The sequence below is a fragment of the Ceratotherium simum genome, chromosome 20 (genome assembly GCF_057802395.1).
Source record: "Ceratotherium simum simum isolate JZ-2026a chromosome 20, ASM5780239v1, whole genome shotgun sequence".
Taxonomy (NCBI): Eukaryota; Metazoa; Chordata; class Mammalia; order Perissodactyla; family Rhinocerotidae; genus Ceratotherium; species Ceratotherium simum.
Window position 1 is genome coordinate 8,709,764 of NC_141919.1, and position 17,022 is coordinate 8,726,785.

Consider the following 17,022-nt stretch of genomic DNA (forward strand, 5'->3'; position numbering starts at 1 on the left):
ATCATTATTTCCTTCTTTCTGCTAACTTTGGCTCAGTTTGTCCTTCCTTTTCTAGTTCCTTAAGGCATACACTTTAGGTTATTTATTTGGGACCTTTCTTGCTTTTTTTTTTTTTTGCTGAGGAAGATTTGCTCTGAGCTAACATCTGTTGCCAGTCTTCTTCCTTTTTTGCTGAAGAAGATTAGCCCTGAGCTAACATCTGTGCCAATCTTCCTCTATTTTGTATGTAGGTCACCACCACAGCATGGTGTAGGTCTGCACCTGGGATCCAAACCCCTGAACCTGGGTGCCAAAGTAGAGCATGTTGAACTTAACCACTACACCATGGGGCCGGCCCCTCTTGCTTCTTAATGTAGGTGTTTATTACAGTGAACTTCCCTCTTAGAAATGCTTTGCTGCATAACATATGTTTTGGTATGTTGTGTTTCCATTTTTGTTTGTCTCAAGATAATTTTTTTTATTGAGGTAACATTATATAAATTTCAGGTGTACATCATTATATTTTGACTTTTGTATAGACTGCATCATGCAGACGATATGAAAGAGAGGGTTAGTGAGCTCAGAGATAGAAATCTAGAAATGATTCAGGTGAAAGAGGAGGAAGAACTAAGATGTTTTTAAAATAGAGAAATTCTACAAGAAATGTCTGGCTCAATTAGGAAAAGCAACATAACAATAATGGGCAGTCAAGATACTTTTTAATTTCCCCCTTAATTTCTTTTTGAGCTGTTGGTTGTTCGGGAGAGTGTTGTTTAATTTCCATGTATTCATGAATTTCCAGTTTTCCTTGTGTTATTGATTTCTAGTTTCATACCATTGTGGTCAAAGAAGATATCTGGTATGATTTCAGTCTTCTTGAATTTGCAAAGACTTGTTTTGTGGCCTCACTTATAGCCTATTCTAGAAAATGTTCCATGTGCACTTGAGAAGAATGTGTATTCTGCTGTTGTCAGGTAGAATGTTCTATATATGTCTGTTAGGTCCATTTGCTCTATAGCGTTATTCAAATCCACTGTTTCCTCATTGATTCTCTGTCTGGATGATCTGTTCATTGTTGAGAGTGGGATAGTAAATTCCCCAACTATTATTGTATTGCTGTTTATTTCTCCTTTTAGCTCTGTTTTTGTTTCTTTTTTTGTTTTTTTATGTGAGGAAGATCAGCCCTGATCTAACATCCATGCTAATTCTCCTCTTTTTGCGGAGAAAGATCGGCTCCGAGCTAACATCCATTGCCAATCCTCCTCATTTTTCTTCCCCTCTTCTCCCCAAAGGCCCAGTAGACAGTTGTATGTCATAGCTGCACATCCTTCTAGTTACTGTATGTGGGACGTGGCCTCAGCGTGGCCGGAGAAGCGGTGCGTTGGTGCGCGCCTGGGATCCGAACCGGGGTGGCCAGTAGCAGAGGGTGCACGCTCAACCGCCACGCCAGGAGGCCGGCCCCTCTGTTTTTGCTTTATGTATTTAGGTGCTCCAATGTTGGGTGCATAAATATTTACAATTGGTATATCTTCTTGACGTATTCACCACTTTGTCATTATATAATGACCTTCTTTGTCTCTTTTTACCATTTTTAATTTCAAGTCTATTTTGTCTGATACAGGTATAGCTACTTCTTCTTTTTTTTTGGTCACCATTTGCTTGAAATATCTTTTCCCATCCCTTCACTCCCAGTCTATGTGTGTCTGTAAAGCTAAAGTGAGTCTCTTGTAGGCAGCATATCATTGGATCTTGCTTTCTTATTTATTCAGCCATTCTGTGTCTTTTGCTTGGAGAATTTAATCTGTTTATGTTTAAAGTAATTATTTATAAGTAAGAGATTACTATTGCCATTTTAATAATTGTTTTCTGGGTGTTTTGTAGATCCATTGTTCCTTGTTTTTTTTTTTTTTTTTAAAGATTTTATTTATTTATTTTTCCCCCCAAAGCCCCAGTAGATAGTTGTATGTCATAGCTGCACATTCTTCTAGTTGCTGTATGTGGGACGCGGCCTCAGCATGGCCGGAGAAGCAGCGCGCCGGTGCGAGCCCGGGATCCGAACCCGGGTCGCCAGCAGTGGAGCGCGCTCACTTAACCACCAAGCCACGGGGCCGGCCCTGTTCCTTGTTTTTTATCCTGCTGTCTTTTTTTGTGATGTCTTGTGGTATCAGCATGCTTTAACTTCTTTATCATGATCTTTTGTGTAATTCCTACAGGTTTTTCCCTTGTGATTACCATGAGGCTTACATAAAAATATCTTAAAATTATAACACCCTATTTTAAACTAATAACAACTTAACTTCAATAGAATTCCTAAGCTATACACTTGTACTTCTCTTCCCCTTCACCTTTTAGGTTATTGATGTTACAATGTACATATTTTTATATTGTGTAACTAATAACAAATTATTGTAGTTATGGTTATTATTACTATGTTTTTTAACTATTAAACTAGAGTTGTAAGTGGATTATGCACCACCATTACCTCATTACAAAATCTAACTTTGGCTATATTTTTACCATTATGTTTTACATTGCCTGCTTATGTTTTTATGATGTTAATTAGCATCCTTTTATTTCCACTCAAAGAACTCCCTTTAGCGTTTCTTGTAAGGCAGGTGTAGAGGTGACGAATTCCCTCAGCTTTTGTTTGTTTTGGAAAGTCTTTATTGATCCTTCATTTCTGAAGGACAGCTTCACTGGATATAATGTTCTTGGTTGATAGTTTTTTTTTCTTTAAATATTTTGACTATTTCATCCCATTCTCTTCTGGCCTGAAAAGTTTCTGTTGAAAAATCCACTTATAGTCTCATGGGGGTTCCCTTTTATGTAAGTTCTCTCTTTTTTCTTGCTGCTTTTAAAATTCTTTGTCTTTGACATTTGACAATTTGATTATAATGTGTCTCAGTGTTGACCTATTTGGGGTTCCTTGGGCCTCTTGAATCTGGATGTCTGTTTCTCTCCCCAGGTTTGGGAAGTTTTCATTGTTGTTTTAAATATACTTTCTGTCTCTTTCTCTTCTCCTTTCCTCCTGGAATTCCCATAATGCAAATATTGTTTCTTTTCATTGTGTCCCATAAGTGTCATAGACTGGCTTCACTCTTTCTCCTTCTTTTATTTTTGCTCCTCTGACTGTATAATTTCAAATGTCCTATCTTCCAGATTGATGATTCTCTTTTCTGTGTGGTCAAGTCTGCATTTGAAGCTCTCTGTTGAATTCTTTAGTTGAGTTATTTTATTTTTCAGCTCTAGGATTTCTGTTTGGGGTTTTTCGGATGGTCTCTATTTCTTTGTTGAACTTCTCATTTTATTCATTCATTGTTTTTTTTATTTTGTTTAGTTATGTTATGTTCTTGTAGTTCACTAAACTTTTTTAAGAGGATTATTCTGAATTCTATGACAGTTGATCTCCATTTATATAGGGTCAGTTATTAGTGATTTATTAGTTTCTTTGGGTAATGTTATATTTACCTGATTTTTTGTGATCCTTGATTCCTTACATTGGTATCTGCACATTTGAGTAAGTGGTCTCCTCCTCTGGACTTTGCAGGTTCACTGTGACAGAGTTCTTCACCAGTCAGCTTAGTTTGTGTTTCTGGATGTATCTGCCAGTAACATCCTTGGGAAGACCCTGCTGTTAGGGTCTATTTTTGAGCCAGGCAACTGTTTGAGCTCTGAGGCCGTGGGTGGAGGGCTGCGCCTCTGGCTGAGAACAGCTGCATAGGACTGCTTGCTTGGTTCCCTGCCCAAGTGAGGCAGTAGGATGGGCTCCACAGATTCACTAGTCAGGTTTACTAGATGGTATGGGCTGGGTACTATACTCAGCAGTAGGTGGGGCTATGAATTAGCTTTCCTGTCCTGATGAGGCAGTAGGATGGGACCCAGGGCCTGCATGGCTCATTGTTTGGGGACCCAAATCAGGCAAGAGTGTGCACTGGATATCTTATTCAGTTGAGGCCACCGGTTTTGCTCTGCAGACAGGTAAAGCCAAGGGCTGTGCTCTCTGTTCACATGCCACTGTAAGCAGGGCTGTTGGATGGGCCATCCAGCTTCCCATGTGCTCTGGTAAGGTTCCCTGTTCAGGTGGGATGAAGGCTATATTTAGCAATGAGTGGGGCTATGAATTAGTTTCCCTGCCTGGGCACAGTGGGAGAAGTAGCTCCAAGGCCACTAAGGCTCTTTCTTTGTGGTCTTCACTCAAGCTGATCCATACCCCAATTTCTTTGCTCTGGGGGCAGTCAGCTCTGTCTGCCCACCTCTTGGCTCAAGCATTGCTGAGTAACGTCGCTTCCAGATGTTCTCACCAGCTCTTCCTATCAGATGGGGCTGGAGACCATTCTCCACAGCAGATGGAGCTATGACTCAGCTCTTCTACCTGCACATGGGCAGACTGGGCTCCAGCGCCAGCAAATCTCCTCATCTGAGGACCCGAATCAGGCAGACCTGCACCCAGCCAAGTTCCCTGGTCAGGCTACACCATCAGCTTGGTTCTACAGATGAATAAAGCCTCTGGTTGGGATGACTACTTGGGCTTTGCAGGTAGGAACTCGGTCTGCCAAGATCTGAGTGCTGGTTGTTCTCCTCCTTCTCTGTCACAACCAGATTCCTAGTGGTTGAGCCCCACAGATTCCCCTGTGATCCCCGTGGGGCAAAACCAGAGTAAAGGCTGCCACAAAGTGACCCACAGTGCTTGGGGTCAGGGAGGCTGGATGTCACCCCTGGGCTCTCTTTTCCTACTGTAGGAACTATAGGCTCAGGGGGCACTTCTCGGCAGTGCTGCACCAGCCTGGGGAAGGGGCAATGTGGTCAGTGTGTAGCTGCTCCTCTTCTCTTCTCCTGCAGTCTGTCTTGGTCTCTGTGGTGCGGGGGGGCGGGGGGGTCCTTCAGCCTCACTCCCGTGTTCTAGGCTTCTCTCAGTGGTGTCTTGTCCATGAGGAGTTGTTAGTTGTTCTTCTTGTGAGGGGGAGTGAAGTCAGGAACGACTTATATCGCCATCTTGGTGACATCACTTCCTGCATATCTTGAAGAGAGACAAATCCTGAAATGTATTCATTAAAAGCTGGTTTACAGTTACCTGATGCACCTGGCTACCGATTTGGTATTGTATTGTAGAGCCATCCTGGGGAATACTTCTTTGATTCTGACTTTATTTCCCATTAAGAACTCAAGACTCAAAATTAGGAGAGCTAGCCTTAGACCTGACAATAGGTAACTGGATTTCCCCTCTGTAAAATGAGGCATTGAGAAACACCTCTCCCCCAATAAACTTTAAGAAATAGTGTTCATACCCTATGACCAGTCAATTTTCCGTTCAGAATCTATCTATGGCAAATGAACTGAAACAAGAGGGGAAAAAAGGCTTTATATGTAAAAATGTGTCATAGCATTTTTTTTACAACTGCAAAGCAATCTAAATGTTTGCCAGTAGGCAACTAATTTATTGTATTAACTAAAGAGAGAATTTGGCAACCATAATAAATAATACCAATGGGAATTCATGTCAACAGAAAATGTCTAAAATGTTAAATGAAAGGAGCAAGATGTAAGTTTGTGCATATGATATGATTGCAATTATATAAAAATAGAAACCACGAAATTGTGCCTAGAATGAAGACTAGAAAACAATACATAAAAATAATAAAGTGGTAGCGGCCACCCGGTGGCATAGTGGTTAAGTTCACGCGCTCCGCCCGGGGCAGCGGCCCAGGGTTCGCAGGTTTGGCAAAGTTCACAGGTTCAGATCCCCAGCGCGGACTGTCGCACCACTCATCAAGCCATCCTGTGGTGGCATCTCACATACAAAATAGAGAAAGATGGACACAGATGTTAGCTCAGGGCTAATCTTCCTCAGCAAAAAGAGGAGGATTGGAAATGGATGTTAGCTCAGAGCCAGTCTTCCTCACAAATAATAATAATAATAATAAAGTGATTGTCACTGGATAGTAGATTCTATATTTTACTGTAATACTTTATTGGATGACAGTGTTGACTTCTAAAAGACACCATTCATAATTATAACATAATAGTGATTTATCGTCGTTTTATTCTTGCAGACATGACCAAAGTTGGTTTGCAGACCATAATTGCACATGTAAATGTGGTAAATACTGCCAACCATTTGAGGTGTGTTGCTTATTTTGGGTTTAGCATGTTGACCTTAGAATCTATGGTACAGTATCTGTTACTAAAATGACTTTGTTAAAAGTCAGGATTCCACAGAACAATTTCATATATTTCTTGAATTCCATTCTTTTTTTATTTTTATTTTTTTGGTTTGTTCCCATGTACAGATCTTGGTGGAGAAAGAAAACCTGAAATTTAAAATTAAGAAAAAAATATCTCTTTACAGGTATTCCCTTACCCAAAGAAGACGATATTTCTGCCCCCTTGATCTCCAGCTCACCAGTGAGGGAAGCCCGGGAGTATGAGAAGCCCCCTCGCGAGGAGGAAGATAAAATAAGAGAAGAGCCCTTGACCATCTCTGAACTGGCATACAACCCGAGTGCCAGCCTGCTCCCCACTCCCGTTGACGATGACGAGATTGACATGCTCTTTGACTGTCCATCTAGGCTGGAGCTGGAAAGAGAAGACACAGATTCGTTCGAGGAACTGGAAGCAGATGAAAATGCCTTTTTGATGGCTGAAGAAGAGGAGCTGAAGGAGGCTCACCAAGCTTTGTCGTGGAGCTATGACATTCTGAGCAGCCATATTCGGGTGAACCCACTGGTCAAGAGTTTTTCCAGGCTCCTGGTGGTGGGCCTGGGGCTGCTGCTCTTTGTATTCCCCCTGCTCCTCCTCCTTTTGGAGTCAGGTATTGATCTCTCCTTCTTATGTGAAATTCGCCAGACGCCCGAGTTTGAGCAGTTTCACTATGAATACTACTGTCCTCTCAAGGAGTGGGTGGCTGGCAAAGTAAACCTTATTCTCTACATGCTGGGTTGCTCATAAAGTTCATATCTCATATGACTAAGGGCTATATTCAATACTAGTGATTTTTTTCCTTCAGCAAATGCCTGGTTCTGAATGGTCCCAGGGCCAGCAACAGGTGTTCCTTACTCATAACTGATTATTCAAACCTTTAAGTTAGCTTTCCATAATTCACTGCAGTTAAATAAGTTTAAATCAAATACAGTTACTTTAGTTACAGTTCAGGAAGATGGCCTTTAAATAACCAAAAGTATGTTTATTTTTTATTATAGTACAGACATACTCTTTATCTAGTATATCATAATACATAATACATTGAGCTTAATGAGATTTCCCCTTTTTTAATAGTTAGCACCATTACGAGCTCTGAGGTTCAGAATCAGAATTTTAGTAAAAACCCAAGAGAAAGTTTTTGAATATAATCCTTAGTGAAAATAACATCCTCTAACCAATGCCTATACAACTAAATTTATGCTGGGCTTTTGTTTTTGTTTTTTTAAAAATATTTTTATGTGTTCAAAATATTTTCGTAAATTTTTAGCAAAAAAGAAGCCTCCTGGAGTTATTTAAGTGTACAGATTGTAAGACTAATGCACAAAGAGTGTGTCAGGAATTTTTTAATGTTTTAGCACTGGTTTGTTTTTAAAAATGTTTTTGGCTGAATAATCGCATAATTTGTTGTTACGTGCATACGAGATAGAAAATAGGTAGAAAGACACTGTAATAAATTAAGTTCCTAAAATGGATGATGGAACTGGAGGATGTAGAAACTGAAAGCATCAAATGGACACAGGGTGGTCCATTTTTCAAAGTATTTGGACGAGATGACCTGTTAGTTTCCTTTGCGTTCTGTCCATATATTTTGGCTGGGGAAGCAGGATGTTTTAAAAGAGAGTGAAACTTTAAAGGAAAAAAGTTAAAAGATATGCTATTAATTGCATATTATTGTACATGAACCCAAGAGTGGAAGCAGATGGGAACTGGACAAATGGCAAGTAGCAAAATAGAGTTCTAATGAGGCTGGTAGGCAAGTGGCCGCAGGCGAACGATCTGTTTTATGCAAGTGATGGTGATGCAGGGTCCTAGATGGTGCAAAGAACAGAGCACTCGCTGTCCGAGTTGACGTGAATATGTTTAAGTGGATCTCAATAAAAGTGGAGACACTTTAAGCAACGTTTTTCGGTCCCACAGGCAGTTTATTGTGATTTGGAGAAGAAACTTCAAAAGAGGAGGTGTGTATGTGAGAGAGAGAGAGAATGAAGAAGATGGATTTTGGCTTTGTTTAAATGCTGATGATCCTCCTTTGTGGTGGTCATTAGACTCCCTTCCTTTCCTGGTTTTCTTAAGATCTTAACTCATTCATAATTAAAATGAGAGTGGACGAGACTCATTAGGTGATATGCCATTTCCCAGCTTGGGTAAAGTAGTGAGATGACTCCCTAACCAGACAGTAGAGGGGACAAACGCTTTAGTACCTTCCTGCATACCCTTAAATCCATGAAAGAAAGGCTCTGATGCCCTTCCATGCGGAGTGCCTACCAATACTGTGGTACAAGTGAGAAAGAAAGGAGTATGGCGCTTAGAGCATGGAGCATTGGGATTTCTCCATGGACTGAAAACATTCCATTGCTTCCATTTGCAAAGAGATTGGGCTGCCTGTAATCACCCCCTAACTCTAATAGACACTCCAACTCTATCATTAGCATAATTTCCAAATTGGCCATTCCAGTCCTAGTCAATGGATCTCTGAGTGCTTTATTAGATATTTGATTTTGGAAATCAGTTTTAAAAATCATCTCATGGAGCCTTCAGTTGAGCAAACTATGATACACATTTGCTATGAAGTTTATAGGGTATTCTTTCTCATGTGCTTTTGGTGATTGATTTTGCTTTTTAATAAAGAACATTTAATATGTGAAATTTGATACCAATACTGAAGTATATTTTCTATAGTTTATTCTGGAAGTTTTCAAATGGCCAGCTTTGAAACTGAAGGTTTTTTTTCGCTCTTCTTTTTTTATATGACTTCTAAGTCATACCTTCTGAAATAAGGATACTCCAGTGTAATCTGCACAGAATTAGCCCCCTTCTAATCATGCTTCATATAATTTTGTTTGAAGTTCTAACCAGAACAAATCATTTAGCCCTCATTCTTTTAAAATAATGTTAAATAATATTTTTTAAATTATGGAAGTAACATATTGCCCATAGTAAAACATTTGAAAAATAACTCACAGGATAAATATTACCCGTAGTCCAACCATGCAGATTTATATTAAGGAGTAATAAATACATTATTTTAATATTTCCAGCTAACATCTCTTTTCTCTTAGGCAAAAACTTCACTGTTGAATAGAAATGTTTTTAAGCAAGGAAGTTGACAGGATAGGGTCTGCTGAATTTAAACAATAGCCACCAAAAGTAAAACTGGGATCCTGAAATGCCATTGTGTTAGGATAGAATAAGAGCCTCGTAGATATAGCCACTTAAGTTTTGTTAGAAGATGGTCACCAGTTGCCTGAATCAAATGAGGAAAAGACTGCTTCCAAAGATGGAGAGGATGTAATAGAGTGAGACAGAGAGTTCACAGCAAGTGTGTGAGTATATGTATATTCCATATTATTGGTATATATATATATATGTTTATCTATGAATCTGTATATATGTGTGTATTTGTATACACATAACTGATATACCCTTCACACATAGTTGTGTTTATTTTTACCCACTTGAGGAATTTGTGACATGTTATTACTCCTTTTCCTTCTCAGATACCATGGTGGATAAAACTTGTAGTCTCCAAGGTTTACATTTTCCATGAAAACCACTGTGTGTACGTTTGTGGTTATATATACACATATATATGGCAAATACATATACACACACAATCCTGTCTTTAGTGCTAATGCAAGTTGGATCATGCAAAAAATGTAGGTAAAGTATCGTGTATTTCTGTGCTTGGAACATACTGTAAAATGTTATGTGTTTGGAATATATTTTGTGGTTTGTCTAATATTTATAAAGACAACTCTGGGAAGAATTCAAAATGAGTGGATTTCATTGAAATACTAGCGATATGGGGCCATGTTACCTGTGATTGGAGCCTTATCTTTGTATAGTGAAATTTGCATTTCTATGTCAGCATCCAGATTGTTTTATATGTTAATATGGTGGCAGGAATCCCTAATAAAAATACTCTGGGGAAAAATGTTTCTGCAATCATTTAGTTTTATTCAAAGTAAAGTTGCATAAATAGCCTTTTGGAAACTACAGAACACTGCTGTTAGGACCATGAATGAGGTCATCCTTGAATGGTGATAATATGGGGGGAAAAAAAAAATCACAGGTAATGGATAGGAGTAGCCTTTTGCAGAAGTCACTCAGGCTAAAATCAGGAATCCTGTGTGCACTGGAAATGCACTCGAACAAAAAGCTATAGCCTAATTAATGCCATTACGATAACAAGAGAAATAGAAAAGCACAGAAAAAATAGATGAGGAGTGTTCTGCATGATGAGTAGGTGGAGGGATTTTAGAGTGCTAGAAATTAGTATGTCATCACTTCTGGCCAGAAAAGGGTACCTTCCTGTGCCAGAGAGAGCTACACCAGACTCTGTGGCACTGGCCATTACACTTCCCCATCTGTTGACCGACCTTGGAGGGATCTTACTAGTCTACTCCTGTCTTCTCCTGCACACAGCATAGCGTGAAAGGCCCTCTGTTTTGGTTTGGCACAAGGCTAACAACTCCACACCTGACAGCTGAGTCAGAGGTCTTACTCTAAATGAAGCAAAAGGCGGGGGGAGGTCTCTTTACAACAGGAACGCCAGAGATCTCAAGCCGCAGTGTACCCCAGCTGTGCTGGCCTCTTATGTCTGTCAAGGTCTTTTCTTTTTCCCAGTTTTCTTGAGACATAATTGACATACATTTGTTTTAGGTGTACAACATAATGATTTGATACATGTATATATTACAAAATGATTACCACAATAAGTTTAGTTAACATCCATCACCTCACACAGTTACAATTTTTTTTCTTGTGATGAGAACTTTTAAGATCTACTCTCTTAGCAACTTGCAGATATATAATACAGAATTAACTAGAGTCACCATGCTGTATAGTATGTCCCCAGGACTTATTTATCTTATTAACTGGAAGTGTGTACCTTTTGCTCACTCATTCACCCACCCGGGGGCTAGGGGTAGGGGAAGTCTGACAGGTTCTTACTCAGCAGTCCTCAGAGGTCCAGGCTCTAGAGTACAGGCAAAAAAAGGAATTCAGTGGTTAGTATTCAGGCGTGAGGTGACTCATGGACCTATGGTCCTGATTCCAGCAGCTCCAGCCAGCCCCTTTGTTTGGTTAGTGTCTACAGACTGGAAGGCTCACACAAAATGGCCCTTGGCCACTTATTCGCTGAGCAGTCCAGGCTCCTGACCCAACCTCGCCTCTTGGGAGTAACTCTTTTCCTTATTCCACATTCCTTTCTCAGCCAAATAATAGGGGACAACTCTCCAATCACTCTCCAGCTTGGAAGGAAAGCAGTGGGGAGAAGCCTCTACCTGTGGGTGACCTTGGGATGGTTGTGGTTGATGAACTTGAGACTCTTTGGGCCGTCTTTCTCTACTGGGTGGAGATAATGTGCTAAAGGTCCCTGCTTACTCGTGCTCCTGCTTCTTCTCTCTCTCTCTCTTTCTCTTGGACCTGCTTTTGGGCTTCCAGTCTACATGCAGTAAACAGACCCAGCAGGACCTGCCCATGGTGGGCCCAACCAGGACTCGGCTCTCCACATTCCAGCCTCAGTCTGTGACGGGGTCGGTAAGTTTGGTGCGCCCAGCCCAGTGGGCTCAGCTGTCATCACTTCAGAGAGGACAAAAGAAGCCTCACATGGGCCTCAGACCCCAGCTATGTTCTCCAATCTATTAATAAAGCTGATTTTAATCCTCTCCTGGCCGTTGTGTCTATTGTCTGTTGGGAAGTGAGGTGGGAGCAGGGGCAGGATGGTGGGGAATATCTAGGATCTCTGCAACCTCCGACGTTGCCAGCAAAGAAGGAGTGGAGAAGGCTGCTCCTGGCTGAACATCAGGGGATGTCTGCCATTGACACTGGCCTTGACAGGCCTTGCAAATGAGTGAGAGAACTTGGCACTTAATAGCAAGAAAGAACAGCAAGTCGATTGGAACCACACATCCCTATTCTTTACCTGTAGCTGATGCTTACCCCAAATATCTCTTTGGAAAGAGAACCAACGCCACATTCCTGGTTATAAAGGAAAATTCTTAGTAGAACAAAGGATATACTTTGTGTGAGTACCAAGTAATAAAACATGTCTTGCAAATTACAGCATCTCCTTCATCCATCACCTTAAATCTCCTCATCCACAAGAATTGACTTTGATAATGGGCTTTCCAAGGAGACTACCCTTAAAGGGAGACAACACACTAACAAACCCACATTAGTTTCTGCTCTGCTTGGCAGTTACATTCTTCATAATAAGTTTAAATCTTGGTGTTCTGGTTTAAGCATCAGTCTCCTGTAATTTCCTTAGTGTGAATCAGCTTCTTCCATCCTGGATCAGCCTGAGTGTCCTAACAACCCTGAGCTGCTGGTTCTGCAAAATAGCAAACCAGCCCCTGAGCAGTGGTGGCCGCATAAAGGTACTGCTCCCTGGTCGTAGGGTTACCATATAACTTATCGTCCAAACCAAGACTCTTGTGAGAGTGAGGGGGTGTTTTTAATGAGTATATCACAGCAACAAGTGTTAACTAGGACCATTCCAGACACTCTACCTGTAAGGCTTTGCCCAGTCAGCTAGATGCCCTCTGTCAACAACTTCTCCAGCTTGTTTCTCTAAAATATTGACAAGGTGAAATAGGGAAAGATTGCCCTATAATCATAGCTCTCCTACCTGCCATCAAGAATCAGATTAAAATTCACAAAAATTAATTATATCATGTCGTTTGGTGTGAGACTATAAATTGCACAGATTATTTTAAATGAGCCTTCTGGCATTGCATATTTAATGCTACACACTCAATTTGTTTGCCATTTATAATGTTGGATTTCTCATTTAATGTGAGGTGGGTAGAGGGTTAGAATAATCTCAATGCTGCTTTTGTTTCCATGGTCCTGATCCGCCATTTCCAGTCTGCACATACGGTATGTTGATGATCAGCTTAACTGTGAGCAACTGATTCACACGAAGTACATTCGAGACTGAGCTGTGCAAAAGCCAATTGGATCATTTATAACAAGAAGTGTCAGTCAGTTTGGCGCTTGTTTGATGCTGATGCTCCCTGCATGCTCTTCCCAGAATGTAGGGTGTAATGTGAACCAAACACTATCAATGAGAACAAGGACTCACAGCTAGAAAGATGCCTTTCAGGGCAGCTGCCCCAACAGACCAGGTGTTCCCATGGCCATACCTGTCTCAGAAGGGCTGGGGATGCATTATACCCACTTTACTCCGAATCTCCCATTTTTCCAAATTTCTTGTGGGAGAGGCTGGCAGCTGATCACCAGAACCATTTCCTCTTCATCCTGTATACAGAATCAGACTTTTTCCAGCCCTCATGTACGTAAGTATAGCTGTATTCCACAGTTCTGGCCAATGGAATTTGAATAGGAAGTGATCTGTGTCACTTCCAAGCCCTGGACTAGGTGTAGCGTCCATTTGCCCCTGGATGTCAACACCCGCAGTGACCTTGAAGCCACCAGTTAAGGATTTTAGAGCTGCCAGCAACTTGAATCCTTGAATGACTGTGTGGAGTGGAGCACCCCACACCTCACCCTAAACCGCGTCCATCTTGGACTGTTACTTGAGCAACGAAGTCTTACTTGGGCAATTTCCAAGTCAGTTGCTGTCACCACTCTTTCTTCCCCTCTTCAAGTTGGCTAGCTCTCCCAAGAAACAAGAGTGCAGCTGAAAGCAGGTATGGAAGCTGCCCAGCACTGGCATCTCCCAGGAGATGCTATGGTAGAACTACTGTACAGAGAGGAGGAGAAGACCTCTGTGCTTTAGAATGCCAGACTTTGGTGAGGGCCTACTTTTGGTAACATATTTGTCACCCTTCTTTCAGGGGCTCTCCTTTCAGAGCTTCTTTCAGAATCTCACACAGGTAAAACCCAAGGTAGCCCACCCTGATGGGCAAAATCACCCCTAGCTCAGAACTAGAGATTCAGGAGAGGTTTCAGCGGCATGTGACCTGTGAACTTGTGCAAGGCCCTGTTCGCAAAGGTTTGGTTTAATGCTCTGCCCTCACCATCTTGAAATTCTTAATAATTCTATCTTTAAACTTGTGTTTTGTAAGTGAAGTCCAATGGGACAGTGAGACCTGTGCAGGAGATCAGCCAGACAACAGTGGGCACCATGCATGCTGAGCAGTTGGCCTGGATACCAGGCATGTACACACACAGGGCACTCTGAGGCCCCAGGGGTCCCTGAGGGGACTGCCTGCACCAGAACCTGAGCCCATGTTAATGGCGAAGAAGAGAGCTGCAGCAGGAGCTGGCCCTGGGAGAAAGGAGGCATCCCACAGAGGGGCAGAGCTGGAACCCAGGGCGGGAGGCCAGGTGCCCATCGGACCCTGGACACCATCCCTGAAGATCTGCACAGATACCAAGTCTCTTGCCTCAACACTAGGACTGGAACTGCCACCACTCAGGCATTAAACTCTGTCAGTAACTTATTACAACATAAAAGTGTATACATGGACATTGCAATAAACTATATCAGAGTTATCAGAATTCTTCAGAGAGTTTAGAATCTTGGGTTTTGAAAACCACTGCAACATTACAAAACAAATATCCACAGGCTCGGAAATAGAAATTAAATTTAAAGATCCTCACGTTCCACAGAGAAAAACCACTATATTCATATAAAAACTTGCATGGACCAATTATTAAAAATAATTACAATTTACAATTGTAAAATTACTTTTCCTTGTGGTTGAACATATAGTTGTATTAGCGTTCATAAACAGGCATTTAAAATTATATACAAATCATGAAACTACTTTCAGCTTCTTGTACAACCTCTGCAAGTCACAGGAAATGTTAGAGGAAACATTAAAATGCTACTATATAAATTAACATTTAATGCTACACTGAGACTTGCAAAAAACTGATTTGTAAGAAGAGTTAAATCTTTTTAGAAAAATTGTTCTGTAAGAACCATTAATTCTAAATGCACTAAAATTTGTTTCAAAATAATTTATCAGAAATTTATCCTAATGTTGTTACAGGCTATAAAATACTCTTAACAGCTCCAGGAACAGTTGCATTAGCAGAAAGATCCTTCTTAAAACTAAAAATTATCAAGAATTATATGTGATCTTGCATTTGTCTAGAGCAAGTGATGTTACTTTAATTATATCAATTGAAAATGAAGTTGCTAAAATAAGTTTTGATGGCCTCATAAATGAATTTGCAGAAAAGTGACCCCCCAAAAATCTATGATCAATCAAGAGATTTATATATTGATATACATGTTGATATAATAAAGTATCGTTATTTACTGTATTATATAAAATTATGGCATCAATATATTGTTTTTTGCAATCTGTAACATTACATGTTGTAACATTACATGTTGTAACATAAATATTGTTACTCGTGTATCAGTATTACCCTATTATGTTTTATAAGTAATAAAATATTTTTAAAAGAAAAACCTTTATATTTTAGCACCTTTCCCTGTACTTTTCCCCTGTATTTTGAACAAGGGGCTCCACATTTACATTTTACACTGGGCCCTGCAAATTATGTCACTTACCCTGAAGGGTTAAATGAATGCTGTGGGAGGCATGAAAGTGACCCCTTGATGGTCAGAACTGAAGATTTAATTGTGAAAGCCAAATGCATATGGCTAATTTTTCTTTCATTGAGAATTTAAAACCATCCAAATAGGGGCCAGCCTGATGGCACAGTGGTTAAGTTCGCGTGCTCTGCTTTGGCGGCCCGGGATTCATGGGTTCAGATCCTGGGCACAGACCTACACATCACTCATCAAGCAATGCTGTGGAGGTGACCCACATACAAAATAGAGCAATACTGGCACAGATGTTACCTCAGGGACAGTCTTCCTCACCAAAAAATAAAATAAAATAAAACCATCTAAATAATGATGAAGAGTCTACCTTATAGAAAAGATTTCCTCTTTCTTTATAAAGTACAAAGTGAGGGAGCTAATCTTTTTGCTAATATTTTGATTTTCTCAAACGTTGCTGATTAGGTTGGGTTAAACAAGGTGCCTATAAGTGAAAGAGAATGGAGAAAAATTAAAATTCAGCATCTAGGATTTGGCAAAGCCCTTGTGGTATAATTCTGTGTAACTGAGAGAGTGAATGATCCCAATGACAGTGTGACAAATCCTTTTGCAGGTCAGGCCATTACCAATTCTTTGCTTTCAATAAAATTGAAAGAAGAGCTAGTTGAATCATTAGGTGACATTAAAATTATATTTGATGAAGAAGCACTTTCCGGAGTGCTGGAGTAAGGACCTCTGAAAATCCATAAAAACAATGAGAATATTGGCAAAAACTGTGAAAATCAACATTTCCAGAATTATGTAAATTAACCAAAGCCTTGCAAATAACTAACAAAAATTTATTCAAGAAAAACCTGCTGAATCTTGGTAAGATCAGCAAGCTTTGATGCATTTTTTTTCTTTTTTGGTGAGGAAGATTTGCTCTCAGCTAACATCTGTTGCCAATCTTGCTCTTTTTTGCTTGAAGAAGATTAGCCGTGAGCTAACATCTGTGCCAATCTTCCTCTACTTTGTATGTGGGTTACTGCCTCAGCATGGCTAACAAGTGGTGTAGGTTCACACCCAGGATACGAACCCACAAACCCAGCTTGCCAAAACAGATCATGCCAAACTCAACTTCTATGCCACAGGGCTGGCCTCGCTTTGATGCATTTTAACTTGCCCTATTCCACCTCCCTCTCAGCAGCCCTGCAATATCCTAAACCAAAAAGGTCATGACCATGATAGCTGTGGAAAACAACCTAATTGTAGCCACTGGAGAGGGCAAAATGGGTTTGGAGTTCCCTAACAGCTCAACCCCCAGAGAATGGTTACTATTTGACCTGTACGGCAGCTCCTTGAAAAGCTCCATTCTC

The 17,022-nt window shown here is 40.6% G+C and overlaps 1 protein-coding gene across 1 annotated transcript in view; it reads left to right on the forward strand.

The window, feature by feature from the left end:
• Positions 1-10,100, forward strand: part of FRMD3 (FERM domain containing 3) — a 285,395-nt gene extending 275,295 nt beyond the window's left edge. The window contains exon 14 of the mRNA XM_087444424.1: positions 6,326-10,100. Coding sequence (XP_087300550.1) covers positions 6,326-6,924 — 599 coding nt within the window. The 3' untranslated portion in view covers positions 6,925-10,100. The remainder of the gene's footprint in view (positions 1-6,325) is intronic.
• Positions 10,101-17,022: the final 6,922 nt, after the last annotated feature.